The sequence below is a fragment of the Petromyzon marinus genome, assembly GCF_048934315.1.
Source record: "Petromyzon marinus isolate PM22_M1 ecotype Great Lakes invasive population chromosome 68 unlocalized genomic scaffold, UKy_Petmar_22M1.pri1.0 chr68_unloc.1, whole genome shotgun sequence".
NCBI lineage: Eukaryota > Metazoa > Chordata > Hyperoartia > Petromyzontiformes > Petromyzontidae > Petromyzon > Petromyzon marinus.
The window spans coordinates 6,906,686-6,924,690 of NW_027422597.1; the positions used below are offsets into that span (position 1 = coordinate 6,906,686).

Sequence of the window (18,005 nt, forward strand, 5' to 3'; positions counted from 1 at the left end):
CTTGAAGGGCCTTGAGGCTTCAATGTTTCTCAAATGCAAGAAATATGCTTACGTCTTCCATGTATTGGGCTGTATGCAACACACATTTAACTACTTCTCGACTATTGTCAGGTCCAACCTCCAGGGAGACACGAAGACACGCAGACAGACACGGATACACACAGAGCCATAGTGGAACACAACTTATTCTGGAGAGAAAAAAAAACCCTCTTTTAAGAGATAGCTTTTCAATCGGGACTCCAACACCTACATGGCTATCGGTTAATTCATTATTAACACGTAGGCTTTCGCGACCAATATTATTCATAATAACGGTTTTTGGGTTAGATCGCGTTTATTTATAAATGTGTCGTAACCCTCCACCACCCGACACGGCCAATCAGCAAAAAAAGTGTCACGTTGACAAAAGACAAATAATTCACTACTTTAGCCCACCGGTGTGTTGAAGAGTGAATCCACATTTACAGTTTGAGTACGACGTTTCGCTGGTAAATACTTCCAGCATCATCGGGCAATTCGCCAGAATGGTAAAGCCTTCGCTTGCTCCTGGTTTTATATAGAGCAGCAGGGTGACGTCATCACTTAACTCATATCAGGTGCAGTGATTAGAGGCGGAGGGGGGGGGGGTAATGTAATTATATAATCGATTAGTAATCAGTCATTGGTTATGATGGTTATGAGAATAACTTTAATCGCTCTGACAGCTACCGGCTTAGAGCGGCCTGGAAGCGTATTATTAAATAATACACATTACATTTTGATTTAAAGAATTACTAATCTACAACTCATTACTAATCATAACCAATGACTGATTACTAATCGATTATATAATTACATTACCCCCCCCCCTCCGCCTCTAATCACTGCACCTGATATGAGTTAAGTGATGACGTCACCCTGCTGCTCTATATAAAACCGGGAGCAACCGAGGGCTTTACCATTCTGGCGAATTGCCCGATGATGCTGGAAGTATTTACCAGCGAAACGTCGTACTCAAACTGTAAATGTGGATTCACTCTTCAACACACCGGTGGGCTAAAGTAGTGAATTATTTGTCTTTTGTCAACGTGACACTTTTTTTTGCTGATTGGCCGTGTCGGGTGGTGGAGGGTTACGACACATTTATAAATAAACGCGATCTAACCCAAAAACCGTTATTATGAATAATTCATTATTAATTAGCTATTACAAGTCAATATTCAATTCACCATACCTCAGGGCATACCGATTGTCGTTTTCAGTGACCAGAAAGCCAGGTACTGTTTCATTCAGACTCGTCATCTACCGCCTATGGAGAGCTGATGTCAACAAGCGATAGAGAAGAGACTACTATACCTGTAATTCTTACACTACATATCAGCTTCACACAGCATATTTTGGCTACTCGTCAAGGCTTGATCACAAAATTGCCGTTTTAGAATGTTACTCAGCGTCGGGATGCTCATGAGTATTTACTTTTCAATTACCCGTCAGTTGTTACTGCTTAACATATCGTACTAATTCCCTTTGCCCATCTGATAATCAATTAATAACTCATCTAAAATGCTCTAACTCATATGTTCTGTCTCTGCTGTTTGTCTCATTTGCATTGACTAATTTTCTATATCATCTATCTTACACGTGCATGTCTTCCTTATTTGTATTGTCTCAGATTGCCTGATTTACACCATCTGTCTGCCTTGATTGTATTGTTTCATTTGTCCCGTGTCGTTATGATGGTCTGTATTTTTTTGGCTTTTTGGAAGTGGAAACTACTCAGCCCAACTAAACGAGTTATTGTTATAGAGCGGACTGCCACTGGGAATGTGGAGCTTAAACGTTTGTATAAAGTATTGTATTCATCTTATGTTAGTGGCTGGCTGGTGTACCATCTCCCAAGGAGGTGCGAAGACGGATAATTAAGTTGTGGATGATTCGCAGTTGATTATAATCTACTGTCCCCCTTCCCTTACCAACATATGATTATATGGTGATAGGGCTGGTAGGGGTACACATCAAACAAACAGGTTGGAAACCGCTGGTATAGCAGATCATTTTATTTACCCTGTTCAGGGTTATATGTTTCAGTAAATGCACTATGTAATACATATTATCGTTAGGCATTCTAATGACAAACTGTTGTCATAATTCCAATTTATCACCATTTTACTTCCATTGTATTTGCAGGGGGATTTTTTTTTCTCCCAATTTTATTTCAATTCGTGGAGGCAATTTGATGGGCAGGGTGGCACAGTGGTAACACTTGTGCCTCATAGCGTAGACGTTCTGGGTTCGATTCCTTATTCAGGTTCCTTTTTGTGCGGGGTTTGTGTGTTCTCCTCCTCTCCTGGATGGGTTTCGACTGATTTCGCCTCTTTCCTCCCATACCAAATATATCTATCTATATAAAAGTCAAAAATTGTGGGTTTGTGTCTGGTCGCGCACTTGGCTCTCCAACAGGGGGGTTTACGTAAAAAAAATAGCCAGGTACCATGCCATAAGCCTCGCGGTGAGCAAGCGCTATTCCTTTTTCACATCCGTCAACTTTGAATTAGTTTAATTGGCGATTTAGAGCGATTTTTGTGCGCTTAAATTATATTTAATTATTTATGACGCCTGCACGACCGTACCAAACTCACGCGTCTTTGGTGGGGGGAACAGCCCACGCCAAGTCGCACGCCTTCGGTGGGAGTGAGGGGGACATTTTCTTTCCGAATAAAAACGCTATAAAATACACTAAACGCTCAGGTCAATTCTTCACTGCAGCGCAGCCGGGGACATCGTGGCTGCAGGGGGGGGCGGGGGGTGCAGGGGTAGCAGCCCAGCCCCAGCCTGCCAAGGTGCCACCTCGGCCGGCTGGACAATCTAGGCGAGGCCGGAGGCTCTGCACAGGACTAGGCCTCACCACGCCACTCTGTCAGTTGAGTACTTTGTGCTATAGAGTCGATAAATACTGCTATAGCATCAGCATGTACTACTGTAGTGATAGCACCACAGTCTGTATGCACTGCTGTAATCATAGCAGATACCACCAAAGTCGTTATTAACTGCTGTAATCATAGCAGGTACCACCACAGTATGCACTGCTGTAATCATAGCAGGTAGCACCATAGCCAGTACGCACTGCTGTTACATATTTAAGTAGTTTTGATATATTTTTAAGACTCGGACAACGCCGGGTACTTCCCGCTCGTGAAATATAAAAGCACTTACAATGAAGAACATAAAGCAGTGCCGGCCGCGGCAACATACCTGCCCCCCATTATTCGATCACCCAATGAGAGCGACGTACGCTGAGCCAACCGGATCCAACCCCCTGTGGTACATAGGAAAAAAATGTGTAATCTTATCACAATTCGTTTAGCTAGGTGAGAACCAACAAGACCAGGATAGAGTCTCTGGTTCAACCTGAAAGAAACCTCACCACAGAAATTGGACTGATGGCATCACGAAAACCCGAATTGGGAACATAACAGCCCCAACCTCTTCTCCTACCGCTACCGTATAGGAGGAGTACCATCCAATGCACTCCTGAATGCACATGTAATGGGTTCAACTGAGTCGCAGACATAAACTTGGAGGCAATACATTTATTCAATTCCAAAACACGGGGTAACATTCCCCTTAAAAGAATAACAACCTAAGGGGGTGACCATCAGGCTAACTACACTAGTTACAGCGAAACTGCTCCTACGGACCGGGACCAACGACTTTGGCCCGGGTCCACGTGTTGGAGACTCGTTGAACGGAGAACATAGATGAAGGGTTTCTTTCAGGATGAACAACAACGCTGGTCCCTCTTGGGACCCAGCTTATATTCTCTGTGGCCTGGCCGGCTCCGCCCTTGGCCACATCCACCTTCCAGAATCCTCGGGAAGGATCTGGGTCCTAATCATGTGACCACCCCTAGCCCCCTCTTGGGGCCCCTTTGTCAACTTAACCGGTCACGTCCTCCTGGGTCAACCAGAGTGCCATGCCTCACGTAACCTCATGCCTCGGCCGGCACCTACACACCCTGTCCTGTATGGTCGGCACTGTATGGAAAGCGTGGTGCCATCTAGCGCTATTGTTCATCACTCACCGGGCCCCTCTAGGGCCAGTACTACACCCACACCATTGTGGTATCCGCGATGTCGCTACAACGCACGCCGTGCCCCTCTATGTCCGGCACTGCACCCAGCATGTTAACATCCAGCGATGTCACTACACATAATACTTACTGATTATAATACAGTATTATTTTTATTTGTCAAATAATGTTTACCATCTGTATTATTATTAGTGCTATTACTGAAACGTCAAATGATGTCCTCACATATTTCTCTTACGAAAGAACTAACGCTGTTGGGAATGCATTTTTATATGCACAATGGTATTATGACCCCTTTTAGTGCTGATTCAATTAGCACTCACTTCTCAATGAACGTATCTTGAGCGCTGCCTGAATTACACATTTGTATTATACAATTGTTTGTTGTGCTTTGCTTTACTTCAGATACATTTTTCTTAACTTTTATTCAACTGCAGACAACTCGGCATAACTGCCACATGATAATTAAATGTTGACAGTCTACAGTGCACACACGCTGTCAGTTACACATCTTAACCAAGTAATCAAAGGAGCTTAAAATATTTCGACGTTACGTCATCATTATCTATTACACTGCTGGACGCCTTCATACAGCAATGGGTTGACAGAGGGCCGTACAGGTGCATTGTTGATGCATTGGTTTCTATTGCATTGGTCTGTGCGAGTGAGTGCATGAGTGGTGCACTCAGAGAGCAGTGCTGGGCGAGGCTGTGTCTGCCTCGTGCACACAAAACGTTCAACGTAAACAGGCGCGCTGCCGACCAGCTTCTTGTTACTGTTGTTCTGGTGAGCGTCTCGGATTCCCTGGGGGGTTGTTTGTGTGACCTTTTGGTATTTGAGAGGGGTCAGTCTATCCCCCTCCCTGCCCCCCCTCTGCCCCTCACTGCTGTACTGGGTAGATGTCTACATGGTGCACTCGTACGGCCCTTTTGTTCGAATCAGAATCTTTATTTTGCCTGGAGGAATCCGATGAGCTTTGAAGCTCTTTTTTACAGATGTCCAGCAGCCATCTGACAAAAAATAGAGATTGAAATTGGAAAAATTAGGGATGTGTTTTGGACAGTGATTCTAACTCTACTCCTAACCTAACAATATAATACACCAACATCACGTTTCACAACACGAACAAAAAATAAATAGACGTAATAAAAATATAAAATAACAAATTAAAACAGCAACAATTAACCTTGTAAGGGAACTTACCAAAACATCTGCTGCATGTTGGAATGACTGGAAAGGTGGATGTGGAGGCGTTATTGTTGTTACATGCGCCCTCATGCCCCATTCTGTCTGTACGGGGTGCACGTCCATCCTTCACGCACTGTGCCGACTGCGGCTTAGCTTTCGAGATTTGTCGAGATTGGGAAGATTTTGAATTATTTGTTCACAGGCAATCAGAGGGAAGGGGTACAATTAGTGAGAGAACAATCTGAGGCCCCTGCATTTTCTTTACATCTCCCGTAGTTATAAATAGAGCCACATACATAACTAAACTATGAAGTTATACAGGCTACAAACATGAATCACAGCCCAGGGTAACTTTGCAAGTGTGGTCCAGATCAGTCACTCCGCGCCTTGGCCAAGGTGCTCTACAAATTACGACAAGATAAGATTTAGCCGGGCCTCCACTGTACAAGTTTACAATCTGATGTTCAAAAACTCCACTTTGTGTCTATTTAACGTGAGCACGAAGCATGCCAATATAAGAGGCAGGTAGAGCTTACATCGTAATGTCCATACCGAGACTGTGGTATGATTTTACGTCATTGACCACAGCTGTCTGTGCCATCACGCACACACATCAGACTGTCAGTGTGGAATGAACGCAATGCAGGAAGTCACAATTCCAATGACGGCATCATGATGTTATCTTTTCAGGCATGAAAACGAAAACATTCTGTGCTCTCCCCACACTCAAGGAAACACTCGCTGAGATACTCGCTGAGATACTCGCTGTGATAAGCACTGAGTGACTGAGACAGGAGCAGAGCCATGTCCACCCCAGCTGCTGCTGCTGCTGCATCTGAGGAACTCATCTGCTCCATCTGCCTGGGTGCGTACCACTGCCCTTCCACGCTGAGCTGCGGCCACTCGTTCTGCCTGCGGTGCCTGGAGGACACGTGGCAGGTGGCCGGGCGCTGCTTCTGTCCCCAGTGCCGAGCCAAGTTCAAGCAGAAGCCGCAGCTGAGCAAGAACGTGGCGCTCGCCAACCTTGTCGAGGAGCTCAGCGTGGGGGAGAAAGCGGCTCCACAGGTTTCCTGTAACTGCTGTCTGGATGGTGAAGTCCCCACTGTGAGAAGCTGCCTTACGTGCGAGACGTCCATCAGTGAGTCCCATTGTAAGCATCACCTGCAAAATGCGAGGTTCAAGGAACATGAACTGGTGGAGATGGGTGTCAGCACGGAAGATCGCATGTGCAAGAAGCACAAGAAGCGTCTCGCGTTCTACTGCACGCAGGACGAGAGCCTGGTCTGCACGAGCTGCGCCATCGTGGGGGCGCACACAGGACACAAGTTCAGCAGCGTGGAGGAAGAGCACGGGGCACGGAAAGTGAGTGGAATCGCTCAGAGACCGGAGCACAGAGATGGGGTCGCGACAGGACTCACCTCTGCAACACTCAGACGAACTTACAGATAATTTAAAGTGCAAATTGGATAAACCATAGCCATGCTAATTACGTTTAAATAAATTAAAGCATAAATATTAGCTTCACCTTACAATGTCTGTGCAGTGTACGTAGCGGTGGTCAAAATTAGTTAACCCGTTTGTTCCCGTGATTCGCATCACCCACAGCAAGTGTTGTAAATATGTGGTAGATTCCACTTATTCATTATTGATGGTGATTTCGAGCCTCCATCTAAAAACAGTTGGTCTTGAATCCCATTTAGACAAAAACAGGTCACCCAAACAAGGTGTGATGTACATCCACCATACGTGATGGTTGTACACCACCCTCATAAGGGCATCCATTACCCAACTTTAGGTCGATTTGATCTCCGTGATAAAAAATAACTATCCAAAAAAAGCCAAGCCATGTTTTGCAATAGTTACACGTTTAAAATAACTATACAACTATACTTAACCGATGGTATGACAAAATAAGAATATTTTGATTTAAAGCATTCGTGACTGCAGGGATTGTTTCCCTTCTACGTGACTTTACCGAAAGAACCAAGAATATAAATAAATAAGATTTTTTTTTTCTTTCTGACAATAAAATAGGTGGTAAGATGTTCAAACGCCAAATATAAACTTTTACAAGGAATCATGTCTGTATTAATCACACGTACCCATATTGTTTGTAGATGCTTCTTTTATGATATTATTAACAAATTCACGGCCATGTGTGTTTTAAAATAAAACTTCCACATTCGAGTCTGAAATATATTCTCATAATTTTAGTTGCTGCAACGCCAGTCGTTGTATAAATTAACTCACATATTGATGAAAATCACATTATTTATTCATACTCTTTGGTTCTATTGGGTAAAGTCACCTACGTGACTTTACCCAATAGAACCAAAGAGTATGGATCCTAGCAGTCACGAAAGCTTTAAATCTAGAACATTATTTATTATTGTATTTTAAAGAAGCAGCTTAAATTTAAGAGCAAAAATGCTGCAATTTTAATTAAAATATGCACGTTTAACTTTTCAGCCCACATTACTTGGGCTGTGGACTGCCAAAGGTTGATTCGAGACATTGCATTTTTTGTGAATTCTCGGAAACCTTGTACAGTAGTGATTTTACACTTTTTCTCGTTGGGGAATAAATTGTTGGAAGTAAAAATATAATTACACCTATGATGCCGATTGAAGACAGGGATAAATGATCAGCAACTCCTTGAGCTGTACAAAATAAATGGAATTTTTACTCAACCAATCAACCTCACGGCCTTCTGCAAGTGCATCATTTCAGCAGCATTGATTCAATATAAGCAGCCTCTGGATCGGTCTTCACATATAGGTCTTATGAGAAAAGTTTGTCTCGCTTGAACCAAAGCTCATGGATTGAATAGAACGTATTTTTATTTTTATAGTTAAAGTTTGTACGTGGGTAGACATATCTGAGTGAGGAATAGTCTCCTTATCTATTTAATGGCTTAATGATGTTTAATAACATGCTTTATAGTTGAATATGCACTTTACATGTGCGCCACTGACCATAAAACTGTAAAGAAGACATTTTTATATTCCAAATTGTACTTTATATGTTAGCATTTTAACACGAAAAAAATGTGTTCATCTATCGAATAGTGGAGAGGCAATGGCTGCTGCTGCGGATTACTTTGACGGTGTAGTTTTGAGCACGTTTGTTCCTCTTCACCACTCAGGAGGAGCTCAGACTCGAGAAGACGAGGAGAGAGGAGAATAGAAAAGCAGCAGAGTTACAAACTCCCTCATAATTCACCTGTGAATTGTATTCAATTGATTTCCTTTCTTGTCATTGTTGCGTTTAATTTCCCCCATGCTCTCATAATGTAAGTCTCCTGCCTCCTTTTACAAAGTATGGATATATAGTGCTGTTGAGATGATTTATTATTTCACGTTGAACTGTGTTATATGATGAGCGATTCTATAATGCGTGATCGTATCTCTGCGTAGGAGTCTCTGTGGGGAACCAAGGAGCAGATCAGTCGAGAGTTTGAGCGCCGGAGGGAACAGCTGGGTGAGGAGGAGAGGGAGGCGCTGGAGCGCGTGGACGAGGAGGGCCGCTCTGTGGTGTCCAGAATCCAGGCGGACATCGCTCGCTACGAGAGCAAAGCAGGCGGCCTCGATCAGGAGATCAACCAGCTGCTCGCCGCCCTCAAAGTGCACGACCCACTCGCCTTCCTGCAGGTGGCCCCACCTCCATTCACTCATGGCCTTGGTTTATCAGAGGGTTTATCTACAACCACTCTGTGAGACATTGATATTATTGGCAATTTTATTTCAGAGCTTTCAGATCTGGGGGGGGGGAGTGGGGAGCTGCCGTGTCCAGAAATAGACATACATTTTTTTTCCGCGTGACATTCAGACCTGGACTTGTCCAGTACAACCTCACCATATTCAAAGCTCAAATACATGAGTTGTTAAACTTTTTGCTACCATTTGTTAGGTGCTAGACTAGACCTGTGAAGAGTGGTTTTGTCATTTGTAGATATCCGTCCGGGTCCAGTTAACCATGATGTTTCACCATTCTCCATTTGCAGGTATTTGTGAATGTCCTGATGTTGCACTATACTGTAAAGAGCAGGTGACTATATGGAAGTAGGGCATGTATTAATGTAAAATGTGGGTTGGTGTTTTTCAGCATCCCGTGCATGAGAATCTCAGGTCAGTACCAATCCAGACTCAAACTCGAGCTCTGCATGCCACAGGTTGGACACATCAGTCATCCACAAATCTCTCTAAAACCACTGTCAGTTATCCGAATCTAATTCATATCACATATGTGTGTGCATTACCATTTGCCAAATAAACCCCTTCACAAAATATTGCCAGTGATAATGATTGAGTGACCACACTCATTCTTAGCCCAGCGTTAAGCCCAATATCAGTTTAAACAAGCAACCAGTCACAGGGTTTTGATAAATCAAGGAAGGGGGCTGTGGGTTGTTCAGAAGAGGACAGACTTTGAGGCCTCTGTGTGGCTTCTTGTGCAGCAAACACTCAGCTCCGCATTCACTCACCACAGCTTCAGCACTGTGGAGCCAGAGGGAGCTCAGACTCAAAATCAGAATCTTTATTTAGACTGGAGGAGGAATCCGATAAGCTTTAAAACTCTTTTTCATAGATGTCCAGTATGGACGGATCAGCAAGCTACAACAACAGACAATATAAACAACGATAAGAGTGCAAAATAGATAAAAGGTGAGGTCACGAAAAATAAATAAATAAAATTGCAGTGATCCCTCGGTTAACAGTGACATCAGTTAGCATTTCATCATTTAACGTTTAGCCTACCATATCACCCCATGGTTTGATTAACGTTAACAATTTGATTAACGGCATGTTTACATTATTCACACGGGCACCAATTTCGGCCAATATGAGCTTTCGTAAGGTGGTTGAGCATGCCTCAGCCAATCAGAGACGCCCATTTATGAGCATTTAGACCTCAACTGTCATTATTTACTTTGTTTTCTGTTTGTTAGTGGAAACAGCTCTCTTGTAGACTCAGTGAGTTTTGCTGATTTTTCAACTTTTAAGTAAATTCGATTAACAGTTATATCGGTTAACAGTAGTTTTCGTGGAACGGATTTAACACTTTAACCGAAGGCCTACTGTGTATAAGTTCCAATTACGTAAGTTTGTCAAGACTAAATGCAAGCTTGGGCAAGGCAGCAAAACAACAAAAACAGTCCCAAACCACACCAAAAAAATAGTACATTAAAATGTAAGTATCCAGACAGGGATTCGGATAAAATTTACAAATCAAATTTTCAAATGCAGTTGTATCCAACACCAATCTTCTGCTTCAGGATATTTTAGCAGTGTTGAATAGGCAGTGAACTAGTGGAGCTGTTTCCTCATGCCCCTTCACTCCCCGTGTGCCGTGCTCTGTAAGTGGAGGGACTGCACCCACTATGGACTCCGTGTCTCGTGCGGTGTGAGTGCAGGAGCTCGGACACGCAGGGGATCCAGGATGCCCCTCCTCCCACATTCAGTCACCAAGAGCTCACAGAGGTCATCTCATTAGGAGGAGTGAAGACGAAGCTCATGGGTCTCGTGTGTGAGTCTCTCTGCATTCTACACTGATCTCTGTCAACATCAATCATTACAAACACAATGATCCAGACAGGCACTGCTGGGTAGGCTGTTGTCTTTGTTTAAGCGAGGTGACATAGCATTGGGGTGTGTGGCTTAAAAAGCATTCAAATATATTACTTGACCAAGTAAAGCCCGCTGAGCTATATATTTTTTTTCAGAAGCGAACTGCCCACAAATGATAGTTCAACTAAGTGGTTTATCATGTGGAAATGTATAGTAGCCAAATACCCTAAATGCATGATGTTGATGCTAAATATGGAGCGAAAAACCGGAAAACCCAGAGAAAAATCCACGCAATGACAGGGAGAACATGCAATCTCCACATATACTGTACAGTCGTTAGTGTCAGGGCCGAATCCACAACTTCCTGAATACCATACGAGGGAGATAACATCTCGCCATCGCGCTGAGTACAAACTTAACGTTGAGTCACCTGGATAAAGAGCAGTGCCGACCTCAAACTGAGGTCGTGCACGCTACGCTATGCGGATTCAGAAGCTCATAGCTTTCGTTTATCAACGATCACATGAGAAGATAAACACGAGTTACAGAGCGGGTCTACATACGCCACACAGCATCCCTGAGGATCTACATATCACCCAGATTTCTATATCACTCAAGTCTCTATATCACCTAAATCTTGATATCACGCAGGTCTCTATAATCACCCAGGTCTCCATATCACCTAGGTAGGAAGCCCTGCAACTTCCAGTGAACAAGTGGCGACCCGTTGAACCTGCTTGGAAGCAAACCAATTGTGAGCCTGGTTAGAATGTAATGATTGACCACCGTGGGGTTGTGAGATGACCAGGGGATGGCAGTACAGGAAATTGTTCAGCCCACAGACGATGCGGTAAATCGGATCTGCCTCTGGATTGAATGCATCTGTGCGGAGTTTTGGGTGTCACTCCCTCGTATACAGCGTGGGGGTTTTCTCTAGGTTCTCCGGCTTCCTCCCCCACGAAGCCAACATCTCATCAAAGGGATTCATGGCCACGCATCCCAATGTTGCAGGACCCTCCTGCAGGACATGTCCTGAGACTCAGCGAGACCCTCCTCGGTAATCAAAGTGCACTCTTGGTGTTGTGTTAGGCTAATTCCATGACTGAGTGCATCTGCCAGCAGTGGATTTGAATTACATCGCGATGTCCATGCACATTGCGCCCCCCTGTAGCGGCCTCGCTCTGCTCCAGGGCGTCAACTCGGGACGCCTCGGGGTCGGGAACTCTGGCCGTGTAGAGATTGAGACAGGGCATTATACAAAGTGGTGAGATAGAACGTAACCCACTTTGTTATAATAATGTAGGGGGATGAGGGACATTTTATTGTTATCCATGCCACCCCTCCCTCCACACACTCAGCCACCACAAAAAGAAAAGCTCCCCCTCTATAGCATTTAACAGACTTTTGAGACACGTGCTCTAAGCGGGTAGTACCGATGAAGGCTGGCACGGCACACAAGGGGGTTGTGGGTGGCCAACCTCACACACACAGGTTAGAGACACACAGCCGAATATGCTACACAGACAGATGCTGTACATACACATAAACATAGGCAACCACAGATTACACAGACTAAACGCAAACAAAGACCCCCGCATAGCCTTAAATAGCCTGTTGTGGCAGGTGCTGTTAATGAGCACCTATGACGGAGGCCACGGGGCACAGCACACCAAGGGGTGAATGGCCAGCCACCACGCCCAGCTGCCTGTCTTTCCAGGGTGGCAATGTTTACACACCACACCAGGTACTCATTTGAGGCTAATTCGAACTTGGAGAGGTCCAGGACAGATTCAAATATTCTCCACTGTTATTGGTTGTGAGCGGGAATTGAACTCAGATGGCCGGGTTCGTAACGCAGTGTGCTCACCACTACGGTACCACTCCCCGCACAGACACACACGAAAAGCCACACAATACACAAAAGCTACACAGACACATATACAATACACATATACACTACACATACAGTGCATGCACACTACACGGAAATACACTACACCAAGTGTATAGACGAATAATTCTAGACACATTCAGCTGAATAGGCGTTTAGTTTCACTCAGAGGTTATTTTCCTGCACAGAGCCCCCTCCTGGCAAACTAAAAATTGGCTCAGCCTATACCTTGGCTCCTCAGCCTATACCTTGGCTCCTCAGCCTCCACCTGACAGCCTCAACTCTCATTCACAGCAACCGTGTGGCGCCTGTCTTCACTAGATGGCAGTACTGCCCTAATAAGCAGAGACAAAGACACCCCCCCCCCCCGTATGGCCGGAACAGCCTACTGGAGCCAGCACCTATAAAGGCCTCCTTTGTCTCCTCCTTTTGTCTCCCCAGTGGCGTTGTTTACATATTGCACGAGGTTCTCATTCGAGGCTGAGTCGACCTAGGGGAGGCCCAGGACCGGTTCAGATAATTGTCACTGGTGTTGGCCATGAGCGAGAATGGAACCCGGGTCGCCATGTTCGTAGCACGGTGTGCTAACCGCTGCGCCACCGCTCCCTACACCAGGTGGCAGCAGAGCACTGACAAGCAGAGACACAGACACTGGCACTCCTATCATGAGATCACACGTGGAGATGTCTCAACGTAAACACGCACCAATGAAATTACTTATATAAACGGTTGCAGTGGTCTAGGATGTATTACATTAAACATATACATTTGCAAGTTTTAGTTACAGGCGCAATATAAACACGACAACTAATTTATAACATTCTGCCATGTTTTGTTGGTGTTGTTTGTAGATGAAGACGCAAATGAAGAAGTCAAACATGAATTTGACAAAAGCGAAGGCGAGAACGAAGGAGAGAAACCTGAAGTGGGATGGAATTTTATGGCGCTGATTGTCGTGATAGCGTTAATTTGCCTTGTTATAATCATAACAACCAAGACGTCCTGATGTTTAAGATTACTTGAAGAATGAGAAAATGTGTTTCTAATAACCTATTATTATTATTTAAGTTTATATACCGTATTTTCCCGCATACGCATATACCCCGCAAAAATAGCGTTTTGTGCAAAACAAATTTCAGATAGCCCGCACCTCCATATACCCCGCATGCATTCATATCTTTAACGTCGTTACCGCAGCTTAATTCCATGATATAAATGCAAAGTTTACATTTGTAATACATTCCACTATCAATTGTTAACATTAAAATCATAACGTGCACAAAGAAAACAAACTAACCGGAAACGAGTGAACTCAAAACAGTAAATAAGTAACAAAAGTAAATATCCTATAAATAAGTAACACATAACTGGTAGATAAGTAACTGGTAGATAAGTAAGTAAGCGTACTGTTAGAGTTACCAGCATTCGACCTCATCAAATTACAGCTACTGGACCGGTAGTTACCCCCGTACAGTTTTAGCACTGGTAGATTGCGCACTGCGCAGACAATAGCAGCACTACGATAGAGCCATTGCCTCCTGGCAACAAAGTCATTGGACATTTGAAACAAAGCTCACAATCGTGACTGTATAGTGCTCAGCCAATAGCAACGGCCTAAGGGACTCAGCAATTATGATTCCGCATCTGGTAGACGCTTGTTAAGGCCCTTCCAATTGTGCAATCCATAGCCTCAGCTGAAACTTTCGCACCCCCCTACAACCACTGAAAGTATTACAGTAAACAAAGTGTGCCCACTTCAAACATTGTCGTTTAATTGTATAAACAATTCCAATAATTTAAAACGTGATAACATGTGCAATTTTAGTGTGAGTGGTTTATTCAGCAGTGCTTTAGTCAAAGGTAAGTGTTGCATAGTGGATAGTCCTATCATTAAAAAATTAAACGAGTTATGACATGTCACAAGTGTAAAATATTTTTGGGATAGCCCGCACCTCCATATACCTCGCAGGGTCTTGTTTTGTTTGTAAAAAGTGGTATACCCCGCGGGTTATATACGGGAAAATATGGTAAATGTGTAGCAGACCCAACAAATAGCTTCAGAGCGCCGTAAAGAATTAAACAAAAAAATATATAAACTTTTTTTTTAAACACGCTTTTATGAAATGTACTAAAAAGTTTAAAATAACAATTTTCTGTTCAAGTACTTTGCATTATGTTTCATATACTCTTGTTGTAACTGACTCTAAATGAAAGCGTGGGGCACGCGTACTATTTTTGAGCAAATGTCTGTATTTACAATGGGAAGTGTTCATATCTTGTTAATGTTGTAATTTTAACGTAAAGGTTTAAAGCCATTTAGTTTTGTGAATGTCTGCATTGAGAATATAAAGTAATTGTTCATATGTAGTAAATATCTTATTATTGTAACGTACAGCTTTTCACGTATTGACGTTTGTGAATATGTATCGATTGACAATCGCAAGTAACTGCTCATATGTTATTAATATGTCGTCATTGAAACGTAAACTTTTGATGCCGTTTATTTTTGTAAATATCTGTGCATTGACAATGGAACGTAACTGCTCAAATGTTAATATGTTCAAATGTAAACGTTAAGTTTTTAAGCCTTTTTATTTTTGTGGATGTCTGCATTTACAATAGAAAGTAACTGCTCAAATGTTCTAATGTAAAGGTAACGTTTTTTAAGCCCTTTATCTTAGTGAATATGTCTGTATTGTCAATAGAAAGTAACTGCTCACATTTTTACGGCGTTTATGTGAATTTGTGCATTGGCAATGGAAAGTAACTGTCATATGTTAAAATGTTATAATTTAAAAGTTTAGTATTGCAGCCGTTTATTTTAGTGAATGTCTGCATTGCCAATGGAAAGTAACTGCTCATATTTTGGTAATATGTTCAAATGTAAACGTTAAGTGTTTATGGCGTTTATTTTTGTTAATGTCTGAATTGGCAAATTGGCAACTGTCCATATGTAGTTAATATGTTGTAATTGTAACTAAGTTTGTATGGCGTTTTTGTTTGCTGTCAGGATTGGCAATGGAAAGTAACTGGTCATAGGTAGTAAATGTTGTAATTTAGATGTGATGTGTTTAGGCCGTTTATTTTGTGAATGTCTGTATTGGCAATGGAAATTAACTGGTAATGTTAAAATGTTGTAATTATTTTTTGTTTGTTTTAAAGCTGTTTATTTGTGTGAATGTGTGCATTGACAATGCAAATTAACTGGTCATATGTTGTAATAGGTTGTAATTGAAACGTTCAATTTTAAAGACGTATATATTTGGTAATGTCTTAATTGGCAATGTAAAGTAACTGCGCATATGTTATATGCTTAGTTTTTTCGGTAAAGTCACGTTGAAGAGAAACAACAAAATAATAAAATATATAAAACAATAAAACATTCTCACGACGTTTCGACCATAACTCAAACGGTCATCTTCAGGTGTGTTGGTTTGCATAAATTTATTTTTAAACGGCGCATTTATTTATTTATAATAAAAAAACGTTAGCGCCACGCGCAGCGATTTGGCAGTTTACCCAGGACTAGTCCATCTATATTCTGAAAAGAGGAGGGAGGAGACGAAATTTTTTATAATGTATGCTGTCTGAAAGCCACTGTAAGCGTGAACAATCAATTAAGAACTGAAATGGTTTATCAAATCTTTCCAATGATTGCTAAGATAGAATCCATCTTCTCAGTTGAAATTGTCTCTGTGCTTGTATATGTGGATAGCCTCATGAACGAATCTCTCATGGAAGCCAGATGGATTACAAAGAACCTCTGTCTTGGAAAAGTCAATGGCATGTGAGCCTACTGAATTAGAACAATGATCTGCTACGGCCGAGGTGTTGGTCCTACCGTGTTTAAGGTCTGCTTTGTGTTCACGAATGCGGTCCGAGACATGGCGTTTGGTTTCTCCAATGTAACTACTACCACAGAGGCAACTTAGTTTGTAGACACCAGGGTATTGTATGTCCGGAATCACATCTTTTACAGACGGAACCAGATCACGGATTTTATGTAATGTGTTGAAACGGACCTGGATCTTGTGTTTATTCAAGATTTTGGAGATCTTATTAGTGATCCCAGCAATGTAGGGTAAAGTGATGGTTTTGAAAGGCTCCTCAAGAGGGTTCTTCTTCATGGTTTGAGTGATAGCTTTGCGGATTGTATAGTCGGAGTAACCATTAGCCCTAAGAGCTTGGTGTACGTGCTTGAGTTCACTGCTTATGTGTTCCTGGTCGGATATGCATTGGGCTCTATGATACAGAGTCTTGATGAGAGAATTCTTCTGTGATGGATGGTGGTGGGAATCCGGTTTCAGATAAGCATCCGTATGGGTAGCTTTCCTGTAGACAGAGTGGCTCATTGAACCATCAGGTCTCTTTTTAATTAGGACATCCAAAAAAGGTATCTTGCCATCTATTTCGACTTCCATGGTAAATCTGATGGCTGGGTGTATGGAATTGATGTGGTCGAAGAATTGGTCTAGAGCAGGCCGGCCATGTAGCCAGATGACAAAAGTGTCATCCACGTACCTCTTCCATAAGGTTTGGGGGCAGAGTGGCAGTCTGGATGGCGTCAGTCTCAAATTTCTCCATGAAAATGTTAGCTATAACTGGAGAAAGGGGGGAGCCCATTGGGGTGCCCTCAGTTTGTATGTAGAAAGTTCCATTCCAAGTGAAGTATGTATTGGTTAAACAGTGTCTCACCAGGGGGAGTACCTCAGTGTTTAGTCCTTGATGAACCAAGTCTTCAATGATTGCAATGGTGTCAGGTACATGAACCTTGGTGAATAAGGAAACTACATCAAAACTGACAAGCAGGTCGTCTGGGGACAGGGAAATACCCTTGATTGTCGATACCAGGTGAGTAGAATTCTGTACCGCAGAGGTGGTCTTTCCAGTGAAAGGATGCAGGATTTCAGACAAAAAACGAGCTAGTTTGTAGGTGGGGGAGCTGATAGTAAAGACTATGGGACGAAGAGGTGTATCTACTTTATGTATTTTTGGTAAGCCGTATAATCTTGGTGGCCTGGCAGCAGAAGGTTTCAACGAAAACTGTTTAGATTGATCAATTAATGCGGTTGAATCAGAAATTATTTTGTTGGTTTGTGTGACGAGGCTGTTGGTGGGATCTCTTTTTATTTTTGTATAACTACCATCGTCGAGTAATTCTTTAATTTTGTTGTTGTATTCTATTTTATCCATGATGACAGTAGCATTGCCTTTGTCAGCTGAGAGGACTACAATATCATTCCTCTATTTTAATTTATATAATGCAAAACGCTCATCTTTGCTGAGGTTG

The 18,005-nt window shown here is 42.8% G+C and overlaps 1 protein-coding gene across 1 annotated transcript; it reads left to right on the top strand.

Moving 5' to 3' along the window:
* The first annotated feature begins 314 nt into the window (after nucleotides 1–314).
* On the top strand, nucleotides 315–16,132 carry LOC116957972 (uncharacterized). The gene is made up of 6 exons (XM_076058201.1): nucleotides 315–1,030; nucleotides 5,948–6,619; nucleotides 8,674–8,907; nucleotides 9,362–9,384; nucleotides 10,671–10,783; nucleotides 13,567–16,132. The coding sequence occupies exons 2-6, from the start codon at nucleotides 6,062–6,064 to the stop codon at nucleotides 13,719–13,721; spliced, it is 1,083 nt and encodes a 360-aa protein (XP_075914316.1). The 5' UTR covers nucleotides 315–1,030; nucleotides 5,948–6,061; the 3' UTR covers nucleotides 13,722–16,132.
* The last annotated feature ends 1,873 nt before the right edge of the window (nucleotides 16,133–18,005 follow it).

Coding starts and splice junctions, on each gene's coding strand:
- LOC116957972 (XM_076058201.1), top strand. CDS start 6,062: ATGTCCACCCCAGCTGCTGCTGCTGCTGCATCTGAGGAACTCATCTGC. Junction 6,620..8,673: donor AAGAGCACGGGGCACGGAAA/GTGAGTGGAATC, acceptor ATCTCTGCGTAG/GAGTCTCTGTGGGGAACCAA. Junction 8,908..9,361: donor ACCCACTCGCCTTCCTGCAG/GTGGCCCCACCT, acceptor GGTGTTTTTCAG/CATCCCGTGCATGAGAATCT.